This window comes from Chelonoidis abingdonii, chromosome 3 (genome assembly GCF_003597395.2).
Source record: "Chelonoidis abingdonii isolate Lonesome George chromosome 3, CheloAbing_2.0, whole genome shotgun sequence".
In the NCBI taxonomy this organism is placed as follows: Eukaryota; Metazoa; Chordata; order Testudines; family Testudinidae; genus Chelonoidis; species Chelonoidis abingdonii.
In genome coordinates this window covers 49,526,497-49,551,029 of record NC_133771.1, presented here as the reverse complement: position 1 = coordinate 49,551,029, position 24,533 = coordinate 49,526,497, and the positions used below count along the sequence as shown (strand labels likewise).

The window sequence follows — 24,533 nt, the reverse complement described above, 5'->3', positions numbered from 1 at the left end:
AAGGAACTATCCATGGACCACAGTTTGAGAACCTCTGCCCTACATGAATGGGTCTTTCACACAGGATGAGGGGAGAGAAAAATATTTTTAATATTGGAAAATGTGATTGTACTATTGTCAGAAATTGGCAGTGAAGTTCAGAGGCAGGTGTAGTAATTGAGACGTCATTTAGCTGATTTTTAAATAGACTAGTTTTCAAATTGAATGTGTAAGCAGTATTACATGATTTTATCTAAGCAATGGATCATGACTGTAAAGAGAATTGGCATGCTTGTTAACTAACTTGAATTCCTAGAATGTATTATTATTGTGCTATATTTAAAAAATACTTTTGCTAATTTACAACATCAGAGCATATGTGCTAAGGTGAAGAGTTGCAGAAAAAGGTTGGAAGAGATTGTTGTGTAAAACCTCAAAACAAAGCAATAATAACTGCTACTTGTCCAGCAAGTAAAGAATGACAAATGGAGTATTTCAGCGGTTGGTTTTGGGAACATTATTATGATTGTTTTAAGTTATTTGGTTGACAATAAATAACTAATGCAAAATGTGCTAACCACTTACATGATGGTCCTGTTTAGCCTGCCGGGGTTGCCAGGATTTCCAGGTGCTCATTTTGACCTACTAACCTCTACACAGTTTGAGTCCACCTCTCCCCCTCAAGTACCAGGGCAGTTGAAATCAACTGAGCAGCTTGCAGACTTTAAATGGAATGAGGTTCAAGAAAGCATTTTCAATTACTAGACTTTGACTCTGGAACTCACTGTCTCGACAGGTTCAACAGAACCTGAATTTGTTGATCTTTCAAGCTCTCTACTTATAAAGATTTGAGATATGTGAATTAGATGGATCTGAGGCTCTTTTTTCCGTAGGTGGCTAGGGAATTGGAATAGCTGTCTTTTTGACATGGAGCCAATTGGTAAAGCTTTTGTTTTGTTTAATTATTACATTTCAGATATCATACGTGTGCTAAGGTCCTAATCCGGCATGATCCTTGTACACAGTCACATATAAGTTCCATTGACTACTCACTTGCCAAATGTGATGTGTATGCTTAAATTCTTTTGCTGATTTAGGGCCTCTGAGAATATCTGATCTCAGCTTATAAATCTAAATAAATGTAAGAACAAGATTTGCTAACAGCATCAATGTTGGAAATAGAACAAGAGTATTTACCTTAAGGCACAAGGATTTGTATGTTTTGTATGACAGGACTTTGTAAGAGAGATGCAGAATAATGGAGAAAATGCAACATCATACAGTTGGAGGCAACAATCTTAAATAGAGAGAGGCACAGAAATGGAGTAGTCTGACAGTATAGTGATCTGGAAGGGATGTAGAGGTAACTGTAAATAGGAAAAATCTTGAGCTATCTATGCAAGAATGCTGTGATGGATTGACAAGGAGGAAGAATGTAAATCCACTGTTGCTGATGAACAAGACATTGGGTAGATGAATGTAAATTGGGGCAACTAGGATCATACCTGACATTGTTATGAAGAAAGGTTGACGAGATTGAATTTGCAATCATTGTAGAGGAGAATATTTTAAAGATACTTAGTAAAAGTATTTGAAATTATGGTGAGATTTTGTGAAGTGGAATGAGATTAACTGTTCATGCTGTTGAGGAGTTCAACAAGGGACAGAGTCAAATAGCTAGGAAATTACTCTTAAATATGGAATTAAGGCAGAATGATTTCCACTCTATGTATTTTAAATACTCACTAGGAAATAGGTTACCAACTCAGTCTAGAATAGACAAATAGTACAAGTGAGGTTAAAGAGGCACTGTCAAGGCCACTAGGTCTAAAATTGGACTGATGCAATTTAGCTTGCCAGCATGTAGGCATACAGAAAAAAGGCGAGCATGCGTGTCCTTTGTGATGTCTCCTTTGCCCTACCTGTTTGTCCTGTTCTTGTGAACAGATTGGCGAGTAGGATGTGTATATTTCAACACCTTTATTGTATGTAAGATCAGAACACAGGCAAAGTGTGGAGAAACAGCGCCATCTATACCAATGTGCACATATCACATTCACTCAGACACCTGCAATGGTGGAGAAATCCAGAGCCGGGTTTGCTGTTCTGGGAGTGCAGCCAGCAGTTTTAACTATGCTGCAGGAAAGGTTTAGTTTAGGAATGAGTAAAAACAAAATGTAATTTTAAAAGTAATGTAAATTTGGAGCCTTTCAATCACTTGTAAGAGCAATGTTGATGATTGGAAAACGGGATTCTCTCTGGCACAGCTTCAGTATGGTAATGGAAAATGGCAAGGATCTTAGATGTGCTAAGATTCTATTGGAATGTAAACTAGCTGGACAGAACAGCACTATTGTATATTGAACTGCACTTTCGTACGTCACCTGGAAGAGTCTGGGCAAGCCATATAGTAGATAGGCAGCAATCAGGCCTTGTCTAGCGAACTAGTCATGTGGGAGAATGTTGGAAAGTGTGATATTCCCACAATTACATGCTGAATTTAAAGCTAGGATCCTGTTACAGCCAGCAAGCTTTTGAAAAAAAACAAACAGAGAAATCATGCCTTATGTCCTGGCATGATAAGCCTTGTTTGTGTAAAAGATCAAGAAGATTACTTGGGTCTGAATCTTCCTTTTTTAAATTCATGTAAAATAGATTTATCTGTTGACTTGTAGCTAATGTCTCTACTGCTCCTTGACTGTCAGTGTTTAAGAAATATGACTCTCTGCAGTAGTGGCATTCAATTCTTTGGCTTCTGATCCGGTATTTAAATTACTTGGTTCCACTTTTTTAAAAATTTCCTTGGAACTTAGTGAATTCAATTTTCATAGAGGATTGCCACAGCCAATTTCATAGCATTACCAATTATTACCTGGTCTCCTTCAATATGTAAATAATTTCTTCTAGTCTGGAGGGATGGTTTGATCTGAGTTTTCACTGAGTTTCCTCACTGATCCTGAAATGATTCAGGATATTAAGTTTATTGACAATGTCAGATTGAATGATTTACCTTTCTCCCACATAAATATATCAAAGAGATGCTCTTTAATTGCCTGCTGTGCTGCTGGCATCTTTGGCTTTTTGACTGCACTCTGTTGCTTGGGGCAGCATAAGAAGAGGCACATACGTTTTTTATATGTTTCTTTTTGGCGCTTTCTTGTTAGTAATATTAACAGTAATAATAAATGTTGTGATTAGTTACTCTTTGGTTGGAAATCGGTTTAAGGACATATACTTTCCGGGAAGTTGTGGAATCCCAACATGATGTTAGGAACTTTCTGCAAAGGCCACACAAGTTTCTCATCAGAGAGATTTGGCTGTTGGTGACATTTTAAATTGAATAGTGTAATTATAGTAGCCTTTGTAAATGTCCATGTGAGCCTTATCTCAGAGAAGCTGTGGCTGAATAACTTCAATATGCTGCCTAGAACTAACACTCTGAGAATTGCACATAGGGCCTGATCCAAATCCCATTGAAATGAATGAGAGTCTTTCCAGTTATTTAAATTTACTGAGGATTAAATCCTTAAAAATTAACTTTAAAGATATTGTGAGTCTCACAGTGAGAGGGCATGATTGGTCTGATCTAGCTGAAGTCATTGAACTTCAGTTGGATGTAGGTTTGGACCCAAATATCAGTGGCAGTTAAGTGTTCACATTTTTTTCCAAACCACCCCCTTATTGTTCTGACTTCTTGAGTTCTAATCTAATTTGCCTTTGGCAAAGTGGGAAAACGTTTTGAAACCATATTAACTTTGCTTCCAGATCTGTAGATAGCAGGGCTTGAAAAGAATTCCAGGTCATCTAGTCTTAAAAATCACCTCAACTACTTTTTTAGCCAGATAATTCCATTCCATAATTCAGGTTCTTTCAGGAAATGTGTTCTTATTTTAAATCTACATTTTTATTTTTAGTTTCAATTCACTGTTTTCTCCTTTAACCTACCACATTCACTCCATAAACAATGCCAAACTGTATTTGAAATATCTGTGAGACGTACGACAGTACTCTGGAAAAGGTGGTTTACTTTGCAAGATCGCATTTTTTCTCTCTCAGAAAGAGCCACCTGAGTGATTATTTGGTTTACATGGCAAACACTGAATATTTATTATATCATTATCATAAATTAATTTTCCAGCTAGATTCAAATTGCCTGGGGGTTTGCATAGATAATTTAAATCAAACTACTCTTCGCATCAAAAAAATGCGTATACATACCAGATTGCAGCCTGCTGTTTTATAATGACTGGCTTTTGATGTAATTACTGTGTCATGTACATTCTTTATGTATCAAGTACAAGGATAAACTACAGCATACAAGCTAGAACTATGCACCTATTTATTTTCAGCAGTTTTGGGAACTGTATTTGTCTGTCCTCTCCAGGTGACTCAGTTCATGATGTGTGCTTTGCATGCTTTAGTTGTGATTGAAATAAATTTTAATTGCATCTTGAGAAGTGCTCTTCTTTCCCTTAGCTGTGGTCTAATACCTACTTAGGATTGCCACCTTCTGGTAAAAGGATAATATGGTTTCAGTTCTTACCTCTGATCATCTGTTCAGGATTGTGGCACCAGAGGAGGAAGCGCTCTGTGTCTGAGAGAGCTTTCAGCATAGCAAGCAGACTAGTGTTGCTAAGGGCTGTACAAGCATAGCAATTGTACCTAAAAGAGAAAGGGAAAATGAAGTACATAGATTTTAGGTGAATTCCCTTATAGACCGCACAGTATGTCTGTGATGGAACTGAAACAAGAGCCTTCTGATACACCGTCTCTTTTTCTAACCAGTAGACCACACTGTCTCTTTCTACTTTGTATAGTTCTGCATTTTGACAGTGGGCGAGAAGGTGGCTCAGAATTTGTGTAAAATGGGCACACGTGAGACAAACCCACAGGAAATAAGAAATTAAAGAAGAAATAGGAGACAGTAAAAGATAAACAAGATTGTGTTGAGGGAGATAGACTGGAATAATAACTCCCCCCCCCCCCCCCCCCGCCAACACACACACAAAGCCACAGATATTCTCTATTAAGTGAAAAAGAGCAAGCAGCTGAGGTGAAGAAATTAACATCAGTATGTTCTGGTCCCACTATTAGCCCACGTATAAACTGGGCAGCCCTGTGACTCTCCAGAGTAGCGTTGAAGGGAGTGTGTGTATGATATGCTGTTCCTTTCCTCTCCTCCCAGCTTGCTCCATTCCTCTTGGCTGGCAATACTGCACAATGGATCTGCTCTGTTCTGGAGCTCTGTTTTCACACTGGAAGAGGATGTACTTACTTGTGGGACCATTCTCTTCAGGAGTGCGGCTACATCTTCCCCCGAAATTATCTGCCTTTGCTGCAAACAGTTTAGGAAATAAGAATCGGCCTTTTCCAACCACTGTGGTATCTTGAAAGGAAAATAAAACTCAAAGTTCATATATTGATTTATTTTAAAATAAAAAGCATTGCACATGTGCAGCACAGCATAGCACTCCCCAAACCCCTTGAAAATCCTCTCGGCTGAGGAGACCCTGTCACATATTTGTCCCTGACCTACACTGTTAGTGTCAGACAGACACAACAATATTATTTATTTTGAGAGTGATAGTGATAGAACAGCTGAGAGACATGTTCGTTAAATAAATGAGCTTACTCACTGGTAGACCCCAGCTCGGTTTGATCGTGATGAGAAAATGAAGTAATGTAATGCTTGATCTTGAAATTCAGTTGTTTAGAACAGGGGTTCTCAAACTTCATTTCACCGTGACCCTCTTCTGACAACAAAAATTACTTAATGATTCCAGGAAGGAGAACCTAAGCCTGAGCCCACACAAGCCCCACTGCCCTGGGTGGGAGTGGGCAAAAACCTGAGCCCACCACTCTGGGCAGGAGGGGCCAAAGCTGAAGCTCAAGGGCTTCAGCCCCAGGTAAGGGGCCTGCAACCTGAGCCCTGCTGCTACAGCCTTCGGGCTTTGGCTTTGGCCCTGGGCAGTGGGGCTCAGGCTTCAGCCTCGGGCCCCAGCAAGTCTAAGCCAGCCCTAGAGACCTCATTCAGAGGGGGTTGTGACCCACTTGGGGGTCCCAACCCACTGTTTCAGAACTGCTGGTTTAGAATGTTAAAAGAAAATCTCCAAAAGTATATTTCTGTTTTATGCATATTCCAGCAAGAGTTAACTCACTGGCCTCAGTGGAGTTTCTCCTGATCTGTACAGGTGTAAGTGAGATCAGAATTAGCCCTTGTATTTCTGGACTGGTAGGTTTTACAGTAAAAATATAGGTTGTTTAATGATATTCCCTGCTATGTGATGAGAGTATTCTCTTGGAAATCTTTTTGTAAGCAGATTTCTTCATGTGGACACAGAGATGGAAAAAATAGGTCTCTCTATGTTCCTTAATTAATGCTGCTGAAAGCAAATAGAAGAATGGGTGAAAACTCTTAAACACAGACATTTAACTAAAGGCACCAAAATAATGACATTAGCTATACGCTTTGAATTGTGATTGGTGATGGAAGAATTCTAAAAGGTTTGTAGGTTCATTTTCCAAAAGTTTGGAGGTTTTTGCCTTCCTGTCTCTTTGGTTTGCAAAAGGGTCTGGTGGATAGGATGCAGGACTGGGGCCAGGAGGCCTAGAGGGAATAAGTGCTGCGTGTGCTGCCTTTACACCAGCTATGCAAAGTGTCCGTACGAGTGAGGATCGGAGGCATTCTTATAATGTTAATGTAGACTGACCTTCCATTGGTCTCAATGGGAGACATCAGAGGTCTATAATAAATATGTGTTCCAAACTTCAAGATTTTAGCTCAATACAAACATCAAAAAATTCAGACATCTTGTTACAGACATCTATCTGCATGATATTACACTAGTAGTTACCTAAATGTGAGGCACGTTGTCTTCACGGGAGGGGATGGGGGATGTAGAATGGACAAGACTCTCCAGAGTCTCTAGAACAGTGACACTCAATTAGATCTACCCAAGGGCCAATTTAAGAATTTCATGACTAGAGGCAGCCATTTGTGCACAAGACTGACCAAACCTCTCCCTCCCCACAAAAAATCCCCCAAGCTTCAATTGCCAATGAATAAAGACCTTGATTGCAACATAAGTATTGGTGTTTCTATCTTTTAACAATGTTTATAAATCAAAATTTTTACCCATGTTTGTGGCAATCTCTATGGGAGAGGTGACATTGATGATCTTTGGTAAGCTTTGTGAAGAGTGGTTTGTAGGAGGTCATGGCAAGGTGCATGCACTGATGAAGATGTTCCTCTCTTTAGGCAATTGCAGTAATGTTTTTTTATATTGTAGAAAACCAAGATTCGCAGAGGTACACTGAGCCGAACATGGTTAAAAAATCTAGATGGCTAGATTCTGGCTGTTCTGAAACTGGTTAGCATGTTGAGTCCAGAAATCACAAAGTCTCACTTCTCTGAATTTTGCCTTCAAGATATCTGAGCTCTTACAATTTCTAATTGAAAGGCATCTTCATAAATTGAGTCAAGAATGTTCTTTGCTTCAGAAGGACAAGGTCCATCGGCATAGACAACAAATGACTCATGAACAAATAAAAGCAAATCCTTTTGGAATTTTAAAATTTTTGATCAAATTGTTTAGGAATTCTTGTAACATTTTCTTTGAGGTTCCATCTGTAGTAGCAACACACAATGTTGGAAAGTGCAACATCGTTGCTGTTAAGACTGGGTGAAAGTAACTTACAGGACTTACTGGTACTGTTGGAGTCCTGAGGGGGACGTGGCCTCATCTGGAAGAGGGGTGACCTCATCCGGAAGAGGTGTGGCTTCTCAAGATTTAAAGGCCCTGGGGCACTAACTGTGGTTGGGAGACCCAGGGCCTTTAAATCAGCCAGGGGCTCCCAGCTGAAGAGATGGCTGGGAGGCCCCTGGAGCTCAGGGGCAAACTGAAGGGCCCGGGGCTCTGGCCGCGGGAGGGAACCCTGAGCTTTGTGAGGCTGGGGCAGGGCTTTAAAGGGCCCAGAACTCCTGCCACAGAGGGGAGCCCTGAGCCCTTTAAATCCTGGCCCCAGCCCGGGCCGCCAGAGCCGTGGCAGGGATTCAAAGGGCTCTGGGCTGCCTGCAGTTGCCAAGCTCTGAGCCCTGTAAATCCCAGCCGCAGCCAGGATTCAAAGGGCTCTGGGCTGCCCGTAGCCCCGGGGAGCTCTGAGCCCTTTAAATCCCGGCCCCAGCCCAGCCGCAGGAGCCCCGGCGGGGATTCAAAGGGTTCTGGGCTGCCCGCAGCCACAGGGAGCTCTGAGCCCTTTAAATCCCAGCCACGGCCAGGATTCAAAGGGCTCTGGGCTGCCAGCAGCTGCAGGGAACTCTGAGCCATTTAAATCCCAGCCGCGGTGGGGATTCAAAGGGCTCTGGGCTGCCTGCAGCGGCGGGGAGTGCTGAGCCCTTTAAATCCCAGCCGTGGAAGCCGGTGCGGTCCAGCACAGCACACTGGCTCTTGCCAGTACGCCCTACCTGACCGGACTGGCTTACTTTCACCTCTGAGACTGCCTGAAAGATTTTCAAGATTCCTCTGAAAGGTACACACTTTTTCAAACATTGCTTTCACAGCCTTGGAGCTGTAAGTTGAGGGAATTCAAGTGACCAATAACATTACACAGAAAATCTAGTTGTGACACAGAGGGGATATCATTCATAAATTCCAGGAACTAGCAAGCCTTATTGGTCATGTGGTTTCAAAGAAATTCTGTTATTTCTTTTTGATGAGGACAAAATCTCTCAAGCATGCAGGCCCGGCGCCAGGGTTTCTGGCGCCCTAGGCACCGGGCCATTTCGCCGCCCCGCGCACAGGTCTTGTGCCTCCGGTGGAGCTGCCACAGGCATGCCTGCGGCAGGTCCACCGGAGCCACAGGACCAGTGGACCGTCCGCAGAAATGCCTGCAGCAGGTCAACTGGAGCCACAGGACCCGCGGACCGTCCGCAGAAGTGCCTGCAGCAGGTCCACCGGAGCCGCGAGACCAGCAGACCCTCCGCAGGTACGACTGCGGCAGCTCCACCGGAGCCGCCTGCCGCCCCTCCCCCCCCCCAATGCTGGCGCCCTAGGCGACTGCCTAAGTCGCCTAAATGAAAGCGCCGGCTCTGCGAGCATGCACCCCTTACTTAACCAGTGAACATCGTTGTGCTGCAACAGGTCACTGTATTTGGCTGAAACATCTTGTAAAAGAGCTTTTAAAAGATGATGTTGCAAGCTAGAAGTTGAACGTATGTAGTTCACTAATCTCACCACAATATCCATTGTGTTTTTTTTTTTCAAGTTCCCAGATAATTTACCACACAAAACAGTCTGGTGAATTATGCAGAGAAGTGTGTTTAATGAAGGGTGTATCACTGCCAAACATAAAAAAAGCCCTTCTCTTTCCCTGTCATGGAGGGAAGCAAGTTTGTAACAAGTAAGTTTACTTTCTGCAGATCTAAATAATTCTTTTCAAAAAGAGCTTTTACTTTTGCAAAAATGCTCTCTCCTGTGGTGTAGGTTTCTAATTGTACTAAGCACAACAATTCTTCCTTGAAAATTTCAGCATCATAAAATCTTAAGAAATAGCAAAAGCTAGGTAGTGTCACTTACGTCACTGGATTCGTCCACTGCAAGAAACATGTATTTAGAGTTTTTTAAATCGGAAAGCAGACTGACAGACAGTCCTTGTAAATTACCTCCAATCTTCCCACTGCTGTGGAATCAGGCAGAGGAATTTGTTTCACATGGTTCACAGTGTCATCTTTGTTTTTATTTCTAGAAAAAAACTCCTTCAGTATTTCCCACATGTGCTGCTTCACAAGTTCGGCATCCAGGAAAGGCTTTTTCTTTTTAGTTAGTACCCACATTATTCAAAGAGAAGCAGCTATTGCTTTTTCCTGCACAGTTGCTGATGTTGTGAGAATGACATTTGAAGTGTGATACGAAGACTTCCAATTTTCAATTTTGAATTTTGTCATGTTTTGCAACACTGTCAAGAGGATGGGCCCTGTTGAAGTTACTGTGCTTTGATTCAAAGTGCTGCCTCATGTTGACCACCTTACAGATGGATACAGTGGTTTGGCATATTAGCCACAAGGTTTTGCATTTACAAGGTGTCATAATAAGAAGAAAATCCCCTGTCCAGTTTGGGTTAAAAGCTCATTTTTTCCTGTCAATTTTGCAGTGCTTACTCCCACTTGCATTCATTTTTTGCTCCATTTCCATCACCAATGAAAAAATGGGTGGCATCTTACCTCAGCTGTAGCCAGTGCTATTGTGAGAACTTAAGATCCAGTAAGTTACTTACTAAGGAAGTCATAGGTAAGGCTAAGATTTTGTCATGGCTATGTGCAGTAAAAGTCATGGACAGGTCATGGGCAATAAAGAAAAATTCACAGAAGCCGATGGCAATCCAGGAAGCTTTTGGAAAGTGTATGGGACAATTTCCTGGTGCAAGTGCTGGAGGAACCAACTAGGGGCAGAGCTCTTCTTGACCTGCTGCTCACAAACTGGGAAGAATTAGTAGGGGAAGCAAAAGTGGATGGGAACCTGGGAGGCAGTGATCTGGTCGAGTTCAGGATCCTGACACAAGGAAGAAAGGAGAGCAGCAGTATATGGACCCTGGACTTCAGAAAAGCAGACTTTGACTGCCTCAGGGAACTGATGGGCAGGATCCCCTGGTAGGATAACATGAAGGGGAAGGGAGTCAAGGAGAGCTGGGTGTATTTTAAAGAATCCTTATTGAGGTTACAGGAACAAACCATCCCAATGTGTAGAAAGAATCAGTAGAATATGCACACAAACTAGAACAGTGAAATCCTTGCTGATCTCTACACTCAAAAAGAAGCAACAAGAAAGTGGAAGATGGGACAAATGACCAAGGAGGAGTATAAAATATTGCTCAGACATTGCAGGAGTGAATTCAGGAGGCCAACATCACACTTGGAGTTGACCAGCTAGAGAGATGTTAAGAATATACAAGAGGGTTTCTTCAGCTATGTTAGCCACAAGAAAGTACAGGAAAGTGTGGGCCCCTTACTGAATGAGAGAGGCAACTATGACAGAGGATGATGGGAAAAGTATGTACTCAATGCTTTTTTGCCTCTGTTTCATGAACAAGTAGCTCTCTGACTGCTGCGATGCTGAGCAGAACAACATATGGAGAGAGGTGACACGCCTCTCTGAGAAAATTGGGATTGGGACTATTTGAAAGCTGAATGAGCACAATCCATGGGTAGGATCACTGCAGCAGGGTGCCTAAAGAGTTGTGGATGTAATGCAGGCCATGCCATATCATTTGAAAACTGTAGCAATGGGGGAGGTCCCGGATGACTGGAAAAAAGCTAATTAGTGCCCTCTTAAAATCGGAGGGAGGAGGATCTGGGAATACAGCATTCAGTTCAACCTTAGTCCCGGAAAATCATGGAGCAGGTCTCAAAACCAATTCTGAAGCACTTAGAGGAGAAGGAAGTGATCAGGACAGTCAGCGATGGATTCACAAGGGCAGTCATGCCTGACTAACCGATTGTTCTTGTGAGGAGATAATGTGTCTGTGGATGGGGGAAAGCAGGGGATGTATTCTACTTTGAGCAAACTTTTGATAAGTCTCCCACGTATTTTTGCCGGCAATGTAAAGAAAGTATAGCTGATGATAATATTATAAGGTGGATAGAAAGCTGCTAGATTGTTGGGCTCAATGGTAGTGATCAATGGCTCGATGTCTAGGTCAGCTGGTTTCAAGCGGGAGTGCCCCCAGTTGGGTCTCAGGGCTGGTTTTGTTCAATATCTTCATTAATGATCTGGAGGATGGGTGGACTCACTCTCAGCGAAGTTTGGAGATGACACTAAACTGGAGACTGTAATATGCTGGAGGGTAGGGATAGATGCAGAGAGACCTAGAAATTAGAGATTGGGCCAAAGAAACCTGATGAGGTTCAACAAGGATAAGTGCAGAGTCCTGCACTTAGAGGAAATCCATGCACTGCTACAGACTAGGGACCGATGGCTAGGAAGCAGTTCTTGCTGAAAAGACCTAGGGTTACAGTGGATAGAAGCCGGATACGAGTGAACAGCGTGCCCTGTTGCCAAGAGGCTAACAGCATTTGGGCTGTCTAAGTAGGGCATTGCCCAGAGATCGAGGGACATGATCATTCCCCTCTATTTGACATTGCTGGCCTCATCTGGATACTGTGTCCAGTTTTGGCCCTGCAATACAAGAAGGATGTTGAAAAATTGGAAAGAGTCCAGCGGAGGGCAGCAAAGTTGATTAGGGGCTGAAGCACTGATTTTGAGGAGAGCTGAGGAACTGGGGTGGTTTTAGTCTGCGGAAGAGAAGAATGGAGGGGGATTGTTAGCTGCTTTCAACTACGTGAAAAAGATTCCAAAGAGGATGATCTAGACTGTTCTCACTGGTAGCAGATGACAGAACAAGGAGTAATGGTCTCAAGTTGCAGTGGGGAGTTTAGGTGATATTAGGAAAACTTTTTCACTAGAGTAGGTTGGTTGAAGCACTGGAATGGGTTACCTAGGGAGGTGGTGGAATCTCCTTCCTTAGAGGTTTTTAAGGTCAGGCTTGACAAAGCCCTGGCTGGGATGATTTAGTTGGGAATTGGTTGTGCTTTTGAGCAGGGGGTTGGACTAGATGACCTACTGAGGTCCCTTCCAACCCTGATATTCTATGATTCTATGACCTGTCCCTGATTTTTAGTAAAAATATTCCATGATAAAATGGGAAGGGACTGAGCAGCTATGGGGTTACTGGGAGCTCTGGAGTCCCCACCACCCATGGGGGCTCAGAACTCCAGGGTCCCCCCTGTACTCCAGTGTTTCCCAAAGTGTGTGTTGGGTGAGGGGGATGGGCAAAGATTTAGCTGTGAAGGGTGCAGAGGATTTCTAAATTAAGATGGGGTTGCAGTGGGGCTGTGATTGGTTGTGATTTCCCTTACGGGGACCTCAACTTTAAAAAAAATTGGGAATCTCTCCCCCCTCCCCCGATAACATTAATGACATTTCTGGTACTTCCTGTTTGTATTTGGACCAGATTATACCCTATGAATAGCTGTTTTGTTTTTTGTTTTTTCCACAGTAGTTTGGTATTACCAAAATGTTTTCTTTTGGAATTTAACCTCCTTTTACAATTGACAATATATCTAACCCGATCTAACGTCCAGAAGTAGAATTATATTGCCTCTGCTGTGTGGATGTGATACATATGTATTTTAGAAAATGTTGGTCATAATTCATAATGGAAAAATCTTCCAGATGGCTTGTTTGGACTAGTTTTCAACATAAACATAAATGTACTTAAATGCCCCATTTAAGATTGATAGTCTTGTAAATTGCAGTAGGAACAAGGTACTTTGAACTAAAATACATTTATTTAAACCTAGCAACAAATATGTTAATTATTTGTTTCATAACATATAAATCCATAGCCCAGATCTAATTCCCTACTGCAAGCAGAAGAGGAATTGGACTGTTTCCTGATGCTGTTCTCACGCACACAGATGTGCTGACAGTTGAGAGATCATCTCATGAATCCCACATTGGGAGAAGAATTTAGCTCCTGTGGAGGGAATAAAAACCTAAAAAGAAACTGTCTGCCCTTTTGCATGCCACAATCAGACAGTACTCTGGAAGCTCAGAAAGCTTCCTATAAGACAGAGGTCCACAAACTGTGGGGTGAGCCACCTAGGGGGGGTGCTTAGGAACATTTGGGAGGTGCAGCAGGGCCCAGGCCAGCCCTCACGGGTGCAGGGAGTGCCACCCAGCCACTCCCTGCCCCCAGCTCTGCTCCAGTCCTGCCTGCAGCTGCATCTCCGGCTCCCAGCCCTGCACCTGGCTCTGTCCCCAGCCTCAGCGTACCTCTGCTTCCAGCCTTGCCCCAGCCTCAGCTGTTGGCTGCAGGTCCATTCCCAGCTGAGGCAGGGGGCGGGAACGGGGCTGGGCTGGAGCCACACTTGGCCGTAGGTCTGGCTGCTGGCCCTCACTGCAGCCCAGCTGTGGCTCTGCTCCCACCTCTGGCCGCAGCCCCGGCCCTGCACCACTCCCAGCCCCACATCCACCCCCAGCTGTGTTCCCAGTGTCGTCCCCCTAGCCGCATTCCCCTGAGCCATGGCTCTGCTTCAGACTCCGAAGGGGGGTGGTGGTGCAGACAGGGTAAGGGGGGAGGAGCAACCCTCAAAGCTTTGGGGAACACTGCTGTATGTTTTTTTAACGGGGACCCAAAATAGGATATAGATGAAAGCCCCACAATGTCAAAAGTCTCTGCCTCTGAGAAATGAGAGTCTCTGTGTCCCAATTGAGTATGTTGAATGGCTCTCTTGTGCCAAAATAATCCAAAATCAGAGTAGTTAGAAATGTTGACAGACCTCTCAGAACTGCTGGATCTTAAATCATGGCCAAATTCTGCCCTTCTTTATTCTTGTGCAGCACAGTTGATGTTATTGTTCTTTCATGGAGGTAACTGAAGGTAGAATCTGGGGTAAGGGAGTGTGTTCAGGTTAAAAGTTACTTTCTGAAGAGGTGGTAGAAGTACTATTTGAGGAACTAGAACTCAGTGGGTTAGCTGAATATAATGATTCATTATAGCTATGGGATGGATAGAAAAGTGAGCCAGGGGAAGATACACTGTTTAAGAGGGAAAGCTGAGACTGATGAGATACGTTCTTGTTGATTAATGAGTGATGAGTTCCTACTAGTTTTTTGCTGTATTTGGTTCAGGGGCCAAAATATGGGTTACATTTTTGCCTGGATCCAGCCAATTTGCTTGGGCTGTAAATCAGGGCAGGATTTAGCTCTGTCTGTCTTTTTTTTCCTGCAATTTATTCTGACTTGGGTCTGAACTGTGTCCTCCTTAATTGATCCTTACATAGGCCAGAGTCGATAGGTATTTGGCGTCAGTAAACATGGTAGGGATTACACCATGGTTACTTTGTCAATTTGTTACCTACCTTGTGGCCTTTCCACTGTTCTTCTTTTCATATTTACTAAAATATAAAAATATGGAAAATGTGAAGGGGGTTGAATATAAGTTTACATTGCAGCTAATTTTGTTTTTGTATTTCTCTTGGCATAGTGACTGAACAAACCAGGAGTGGCATGTTGAGATACATAAGAGTGTGTACATTACAGAAAAACTGCATTAAATATTATTGTGAATTCCTGGAAAGATACAGCATCTTAAATTTCATTTCTCTCTCCTTTTCTGTTTCTGCAGGTTCGCAAGCATGTGAATGATCTGTATGAAGATCTGAGGGATGGACATAACTTGATCTCTCTTTTAGAAGTCCTTTCTGGGGATACCCTGGTGAGCTTTTTTTAATCACTGTGCAATTATTTCAGGCCATTGTATACCCATTTATCTGGTTTGCTAAAACTTCGGATGTGGGCTGTTTGAATTCTCTTTGATATATCTCACACTATGCAACTGTTGATCCCAAAGGCGTAAGTTATATTTCTATTGATACATACCACACCATGAATAGTGTGGAAATGTCAACTATTTTTGTTAGTCTTCTTCTATGATCATGAGACTTCTTTCTTTTGATAGATTAATGCACTAGTTCTTTATCTCTTTTCCTTTTTTTCTTTATTTTCTTTAGCAAATGTTGGATGATTAGTATAATTTCACGTTAAAGAAAACGAAGTATAAATAGCAAGGAAAAGATGTCCCTGAAATTGTCTAATCCACTCCTCGGGTGTCATTTCCCTTCTTTGTGAGCATTACTTCCCTTGCTTGTATTTGTTCTCTTCATTATGTTCTTCTGTTCATGCTCTTCTCTTCATTTGTGGTGTGTCTTGTGTCTTTGCTGTCCTATCTTCTGTCTGTTATATTCATTAGCCAAGAGAGCGAGATTTTTTGAAGACCTTACGGTTGGTGAGTTCAACAGAAGCATGCGCGTATGAACAGCATGAGGATGTGGAGGATGAGGATAAGGGGGTAGGTGCCGACCCCCATAACTATACTAACTTAGTATTTGAAGTGTGGTGACTGCTAACTTAAAAGTAACCTGTTAGTTTGGTGTTCTGCAGTAGTTCAGTGGAAAGGACAAAAGAACTCATGCTGATCAACCAGGATATACATATTCTGGGAAAGACTGATAAGATGGAGATATGGACAAAGACTTTTTTCATTCAGTTCATTTGCAAACAGTGACATGCAAAGCTTTAAGATCTCCATTTATTTTCAATCACTGCACTTACAAACGTTGTACAAATACAACAGTATGTAAGCGAAAATCAAAATATTATGGAATTATGTTATTTTATATTCAGTTACACGAAGATTTCTTTTTATTTTCAATCACTGTAATTTATGTAGCAATTATGCAAATAATATAAGCAAAGGGTGAAATCTTGGCTCCACTGAATGGAATAAAACTCCCATATACAACACGTGTACAACATAATATTATATGAAATTATGGAATTTAGATTAATTATGAAAATATTCTTTTGCTGTTTATAATCAGAAAGATGGTTGATCTGATTTAACTATAGTTACTTTTCAAAGTAGATAGTGCACAGTGGTAGTTGTCCTAGATAAGTGTAGTGCTTCAGTTAGTAAATATATTGATGCTTGTAGGGTTTATTTTATGGCACAGATGCTGAATTACCAATTTTTTGACTGATTTATGTCATCCAGAAGAGAAATATCTACTTAAAAACTGTAAAATTCTGAGTATTGGCTTGTCCGAAGGAAGTTGTTTCATGCCTCTGTAGAACCTGCATTGCTAGTGTTTGCTGAATCAACTTTGTATGTAAGGGGGCCAATTTCTATCCTTGGATGCACAATGTGTCATGCTGCTGTTGCGATTTCATTGGAATTTGTGCGCTTTCACCCAAGGGTGTAATGTGTCTCAAGACACTTGTACTTTAGCTATGTAATATTTCCCCTCTGTAATCTCATATTGCTATTTTTGACAGTTTGGACTTCAGCAAACTCTCCTTCTTTTGGAAAGTAAGATGCCAATTCTGTAGTCCTTAGTCCCACTCATGGAAGTTATTCTGTGATAAAGACTGAAGGGATTGATCCAAACCTATCAGTAGTTTTAAAACAGATTGAAATCTTATATGGTAACTTTAAATTCCATTTTTGTGTTTTAGTCTATGCTGCTTTTCCAGTTGCATTTTGTCATGTTTCCTCTTGGCAAACACGTGATATCCCATAGGGGGGAATATAGTTCAACTAAGGAAAATCTATGACTATCTGACTGTTTCACAGAGATTGTCAGAGGAAATACTCATATTCATCACTGAGCTGAATAAGTGATTTGTAGTATGCTTGAGCATATTACTGGGAAAGTTTGTGAAAAATCTAAATAAGGAAGAAGGATATTAATATTTGGATATTGTGATGACATAAATTTAACTACTTTCCTCTGACAGCTAAGTAAAAAATTCCTTTTCTGTGTAATTCTTCCTGTTGGTGATTTTACACTAACTGCATGCCGTTTTGCCATGTTTCCATTAACACAGCATGCATAATTGTTTTATGGTTTCTTCTTTGTTGATTTGTTTTTGCTTTGGGATGAGGGGGATCCTTTAATTTTCTTCATGCCTCACTTTCATAAGTGTTCAAATAGTAGATCACGCAATTCTGCTAGAACAGAAGTTAATGAAACTCTGCCTGAGGAAGGAGTACACAGGCACTAAGCAGTTATAGGATTTCTATTACTAGGAAAGAATTTACTTTCATGACATGTTTCTAAATATATATTTATTAATATATAATTAAACCAAAAACAAAATCTAAACACACATCACACCTGCATAGTAAGGTAAGTTTTCTTATCACATTGTTACCAGAGTCATTAATTGGAGAGCTCAGAGGTACACATGATTATTATTTGTGATTTGGTTTAACTGAAGTGTTGTAAATCTTTTGTTATGATGCAGTATCTAGTTACTGTATTTTCCACTATGGGTTTGAGCCTGCAATCTTGTTCATATGGGTACGCCCCTGTGCCCATGAGGAGCCCTCTTGACATCAGTAGCACTTGGCAGGGACACAGGCACCTACCATAATGATCAGATTGCAGGATCAGGGCCTTTAATTCTGCTCTCCACTACTTGTGCAAATAAATTTCAACTGCAGTGAAAACAGGCGTTCTATAAATTCATAGCTTAGTTACTTTTCATTAAGTTTCAGTTCCACTTTTGTAATAGATGTTGAAACATTAGTGTTTTAAGGATTTAAAATGGAAACTTTTAAATCAGATTTTTTTTACCTTGTTGGAGTTTTGGTCTTTGGAAAATCTCACAACTTTCATTTTCTAATTTTAGCCCCGAGAGAAAGGTCGTATGCGTTTTCACAGACTCCAGAATGTACAAATTGCACTTGACTATTTGAAAAAACGCCAGGTACGGTAATAGTTTTAATAAATAAAACTTAAGTGAAAATTACACTTATACAGTTAATGGAAGCTTGATGAGGGAAGGAACAGCTATGCTATTTGTTCTTTTTTAAAATGCATACAGTAAAAATGCTTAGAAATGCTGATCTGATTTATTGTGGTGCCTGAACTGATGGTAGTGGACACTTGATGATAGGGGAAATATTGAGCAAAGGTGTAAAACCACCTTTGTTCCTCCATTGTTCTGGGGTAGAGGTGGGGAGGAGGGGGATGTTATCTCACTCCCAGCAAAGCAGCTGCAGATATTGCCCTAACTTGCACCCAGCTGTCAAAGGCCCCAAGTAGCCATTCTGGCAGCTGAGAATAGCTGGAGCACATTAACACTCTGACTAATGCTCCCTTTTCAAAGGAATTCTCCCAATCTGCATTCTATGATGCCTTCATGTCACAGGGCAGGTAATTTGTGAGAATTCCCCAGTAATCACTTATGATGGCTTTACAGCCCTTTGGTGCCAGCGGAGCTGGCATGAAGAGCCGTGAGCTGTGAACCGGTGCTAATAAGCATTTTTTGCTGGCTTTAAACACTTGCTGGAAAAATAGAAAAGTGATACAATAGTAATACGTTTGTTTTAAATAAAAAATGGCGTCTGCTGAGTCATCTAGTAACATTTGCACAGTAAGGATTCAGTCCTACACCACTGGAGTCAATGGGAGTTTTGAAGCTAACCTCAGTGGAAATAGGATCTGCACTAAGAAAACGAATGGTTGCACAGTCTGACAATCAAAAAAAGCATATTTGTGCAGTCTAGACACTGGGGTTTTGGTAGTGCTATAGCTTACTGCTAAATGGGAGACCGTGGTTCAATAAACCCATAAGACATGCAATGCGCAACCATGTGCATTTTTATTAAGGTACACCAGTCAGTGGAGATTGCAGGTCTCAGCATACAGTGGTCTGTTATGATCTGAGTGTTCAGGACTCTTGAATCAAGGTGGAATATTGTCTGGTGGCACTGGTGGTCTTTTCATCCTGCATGTCCATGTTAAATAGGATGGTTACTATGCAATTTGCTCTATTTTACACAGCTTAAGTGCAGCTTGGCAAGTTGCCAATATGACCCTGATTTGTGTAAGGTTTCAGTGCCCCTGCCAGAGGGACTGTCAGTCTGGAGGAAGATGATACTTGCACACAAGTGGTTATCACAGACTTCCAGGATAAGGGATCTTTGCCAGCAGTTGGGGTAGCCCCTGAGAACCCTGAAATAGAGAAGGCACAGTCCTCTGGAGGCTCATTTATAAATGATATTTGGAAGACATCTTGCAGAAGATTGGCTGGGTGACTTCCTGTTGGAAATACTGTATTATAATTTAGGTTAGATAGGCCCCTAATATTCATAATTGTGAGGGTTAACTTTGGAAAAGCAAATGAATAAAATAAAAGCCATATGTGACTGTTGTATACATTTTTGTCAAAACTGAACAGCTTTTATAATGTAGTAGGAGGAAAAAAATTAGTATCTTTTAATTTTTTTTTGTATAACTCTTGGATATATTGTCTCCTTGTTCCATGGGGAATGCCTACTGACAGTAATGATATCTGTGTGGGCAGATCAAGAAGAAAATATGGCCTTACACATTAAGTGTTGGTACAGTGTGTATCCTAAAGAACATACACAAATAATTATTGATTAATATAAGGATCAAGTGCATTTTATTTGGGTCATCCTTCAGTTGACAAACTGAATAGGCAAATTATAACCAAAAATTGTCAGTAACCCATTCTGAGTGACAGTTTCAGAGTAGCAGCCGTGTTAGTCTGTATCAGCAAAAAGAACAGGAGTACTTGTGGCACCTTAGAGATGCTTTTGTGGACAACAGATGATTTAATGTTCTGTGTATGTATATATATCTTACTATATGTTCCATTGTATGCATCTGAGGAAATGGGCTGTAGTCCACGAAAGCTTAGGCTCAAATAAATTCATTAGTCTCTAAGGTGCCACAAGTACTCCTGTTCCATTCTGAGTGAGAGATTATTGGAGTTGTAAATATGATTGACCATTGATTTTGAAACTTCAATTAGTAATTTTAATCCTGTTCATTAATTAAGATGTGTGAAACAGTTTGAAGGTGTGAAGTGCTATATATGTGCCTATATATGATTAATTATTATCAGAAATGTAAACATTATAAAATATTGTCATTGGTTTAGTGGGCCAGATTCTCTCCTGCAGCTGAGCTGTCTTTGGTGCAGGAGGGTAGGTGGAGGGGAGGGTGCCAGGGAGCCAGTTATAGCTCCCTCAGTCTAAGGGCTGTCCTGTGCTGCTCTTGGCCCTGGGATGACTTACAACAGTCCACTCCTGTCCCCACCCTGATCTACTACACCCTAACACAGCCTCTCTATTTCTGACATGTCCCTTACACTGGGATGGGGGGACAGCTGGCACAGGAGCCTTTATGCTAGGTGAGAGTTCCTCCCCACTAGGGTGGTTCTCAACTGTCCAGTTACAACCAGAAGCTGGGTCCTTTGCACTGCATAAAGGAGACAGATTGTATTGAAATGTGGCCTAATATGTGTGTTACCGAATACATTATGAATTCAAGTAGTGTTTAGTTTACAGTCAAACCCAAGTGGTAGAATAAATGTTTTCAGCTTTTACATATATTTTCTTTCCACAATGGCAGGTGAAACTGGTAAATATTAGAAATGATGACATAACAGATGGAAATCCCAAGTTGACTTTGGGGTTAATATGGACCATAATTTTGCACTTTCAGGTAAGCCTTGTTTTTCTTGACAATATACGTTCAGTCAGATCCTGTGTTTTCTGGTAGGCAATTATTATGAATGCATGAATCAGTTGCAGTAGCAATCTGTAGAAACTGTGTAACATGGGTTCTTCTTCGAGTGATTGCTCATATCCATCCCAGTAGGTGTACGGGCTGCGCGTGCACGTTCGTCAGAAGACTTTTACCCTAGCAATTCCAGCGGGCCGGCAGGTCGCCCCCTAGAGTGGCGCCGCCATAGCGGGTCATATATACCCCTGCCAGCCCCCCCACTCCTCAGTTCCTTCTTACCGCCGTGTCGGTCGTTGGAACTGTGGAGCGCGGCATAATTGTCCTCCACGTCCCTAGCTTCTCTTCGTTCATCGTTCTAGTTCTAGTTCTAGTTTTAATTATAGTTCACTTAGTATAGTATAGTTGTAGTTTATAGTTCTAGTGTATATAGTGTTTATAGTATATAGTGTTTATAGTTCTAGTGTATATAGTTAGCGGGTTCAGGGCGCTAGCCCTCTCCCGGGCCCGGCGCTGGGCTCATGCCTGGTTCGCTGGGGTTCAAACCGTGATCGGCCTGTAAAAAGCCGATGCCCACCAGCGATCCCCACGACGCCTGCTTGAAGTGCCTGGGGGAATCGCACATCTCTGAGAAGTGCCGCATTTGCAAGGCCTTCAGACCGAGGACCAAGAAGGAGCGAGACCAGCGCCTCAAGACGCTCCTGATGGACGTGGGCACTTAACCCTAGCGTCTCAGCACCGAGTGCACACTTCGGCTCCGGCACCGTGATCTCATCTCGGGCCGCCAAAACCGCCACAGGCATCATGCCTTCTACCGGCACTTCGGCTCATGGGAAGAGGCCCTCGAAATACGTCCGCCTCACACACTGGCTAAACAGCCCTGAAAGGAGCACCGTCCGACCGCCGGCCGTGTTTGCTGCCCAGAGGACTCGTCGACTCCGGGCCCGGCGGGTTAAAACAGTCGAGTCCCGTCCCTCCAGCTCCCACGCCAATGGGTTAGGCTGATGGTCCCGTCCACCCCGAGACCTTCATGGCCTTAACAGAGCCTCGTGCTGCCCCAACCCCAGCACGCCGTGCGGGTTCTACATCAAAGGGCAAGCCACATCCGATGCGAGCTGCCGTCCCTGGACTCTCCGGCTCGGCACCGGTCAAAATCCCGGCAACGATCTCGGCACAGGGAGTCTCGCTCACGTCAGCCGCTGCGCAGTCCGGCACCGCTCTCCACACGGAACGGTCGTACTCTCGCCGCGCGCAGTCCATCTTCGGCCTATCCCGATACTCCGCGGCACCGTCTGGTCCGAGCACCGTTTACTATGGCACCGGGAGCTCGGGAAGTCGTTCCCGCCATCAGGTCCAGATCCGGTCGACATCCTGGCAACTGAGCTGGTGGCAGGTCCCGGTCTCGATCGCAGGGCGCGGTATGGCTCACGGCACCGATCTCCGGCACCGAGGATGTCTTCGCCATCTGCAACGTGGGCCCCTACCATCTCCGTGCGACTGTCCCCAGGCCCTCAAATGCTCCTCGCCAGGATCTGTCTGCTTCGCGGGCGGACAGTGCTGTTACCTGAGAAGCTGAAAGACCCGCTGCCCGCTCTTTTCGAGGGTCGAGCAGGAGCAGGTCCGCGCAGATGGGGTTACTGGACCCCCTGGGCATATCATAGGCCCAGGGCCCTCAGCAAAGTCCCACGATCGTCTGTCCTCAGAGCACAGGGCTCCGGAGGCTACTTTCTTCAGCTCTCCTCCCATCCCCACGGAAGAAGCGGTTGTCCATCCTCCGGCATGCTGGAGCTGCCCCGCAAGAGTAGAGCCAGTGCTCCAGCTCAGGACGCACCAGACGCGTCCTGCCAGGTCCTCTCCTCTGTCGCCTCACCAGATGAAGGCGGTGGCGGGGACGACTCCCAGTCCCCCCCCTGGACCTAGGCACACCAGAATCTCCTCAGGCGCGGTGGCACAAAATATGAACATCCAGGCTGAGGAAGTCTCCGAGATCGAGGACCCCGGTCGTGAGCATACTCTCGGCGACGCGCCCACTCGTGTCGCCATGCCCTTCACAAGGAACGTCACAGCCACTCCACAACCATCTGGCATTCACCGGCTTCCGTTCCCCCCGCTGCTCGGGGTGTGGAGCGTAATACAATGTCCTTCGAAGGCTTGATATTATATGTCCACCCGCTCCATGTTCCTCGTTGTTCAATTGTGAATGAAGGGAACGCCATGGACAACAAGCTCCGGCCCCAAGTCTAAGGAGGCGAGACGTATGGACTGCTTGGCCGCAAGGTCTATCCACAGGAGCTGCAGCTGCGGATCTCCAACCAGCAAGCTCTGCTCAGCGCTACTCGATACACACCTGGGTGGCGCTGATAATTTAAGGAGCTCCTCCACAAGACGCTCGTCAGGATTTCGCCGCTCTCCTTGACGAGTGGAAAGGTCGCACGCACTTCCCTACAGGCTGCTTTGGACGCAGCAGACTCGGCCGCCAGAACTCTGGCCTCCGGAGTCACTATGCGCTGCATCTCGTGGCTTCAGTCTTGGCCTTCCCCGGAACTCAAATATACCATCCAGGACTTCCGTTTGAGGGCCAGGGCCTGTTTCGACAAGACTGACCCTCGGCTGCAAAACCTCAAAGATAATAGGGTCATTATGCGTGCTCTAGGGATGCATACGCCGGTTACCCAGCGTAGACCATTCAGGCCTCAGCGCAGCAAGCCTTACCCCAACCAGGCAAAGCAGACTTTGCCAAGGCGGTGAATAGACGGCGGCACAGACAATCGGGTAACCAGGGGTCCAGAGCCAAGGTCCTCCAAGCCTTCCTCCGGGCCGAAGCCTCATTTGAAGGTGCGCGAGGGCGCTGTACCAGTTCCTTCACGGATCCATCCCTCCTTCTCCAAACCGTTCTTTAGTTTTCCTCCAGCGTGGTGCCAGCTTACTTCAGACGCTGGGTCCTCCGCACGCTGCGGCTTGGATACCACTACATTTTGCTTCGTACCCGCCCTCCCGCCCCCCTCACTCGTCCTCTTCAGGGACCTCTCACTAGCAGATCCTCCTCCAGGAGGTGTGAACGCTTCTGACAAGGGGCCATAGGGAGGTTCAGAGAACGAGAAGGCAGGGATTTTACTCCGTTACTTTCTGACCTCCAGGCCAAGGGGGTCTCAGACCCATCCTGACCTACGAGAGCTCAACAATACCTGGTCAAGTTGAAGTTCCGCATGGTTTCCTTGGGACATTATTCACCTGGAATCCCGGAGACTGGTACGCCGCCCTCAGCATGCAGACGCTTATTTCCATATAGCTATCTTTCTGCCCATCGAGGTTCCTTCGCTTCGTTGTCAGCGGCCGCACTGTCAATTCACGGTCCTCCGTTTGGCCTCTCGACGGCCCAAGAGTGTTTACAATGCATGGCTTAGTCGTCGCCTTTCTTCGTTGCAGTCGGTGCATG

General features: G+C 43.8%; 1 protein-coding gene across 8 annotated transcripts in view; it reads left to right on the top strand.

The window, feature by feature from the left end:
• DST (dystonin) overlaps positions 1-24,533 on the top strand; it is a 465,365-nt gene that overhangs the window by 180,623 nt on the left and 260,209 nt on the right. For 6 of the 8 annotated variants that reach the window (XM_032778396.2, XM_032778395.2, XM_075063726.1 and 3 more), the window contains 3 exons: positions 15,163-15,252; positions 18,231-18,308; positions 20,987-21,079. In XM_032778396.2, the coding sequence (XP_032634287.1) occupies positions 15,163-15,252; positions 18,231-18,308; positions 20,987-21,079 (261 nt within the window). Of the gene's footprint in view, positions 1-15,162; positions 15,253-15,786; positions 15,823-18,230; positions 18,309-20,986; positions 21,080-24,533 lie in introns of all 8 variants that reach the window. The other 2 variants (XM_075063729.1, XM_075063727.1) reach the window with 1 other exon arrangement.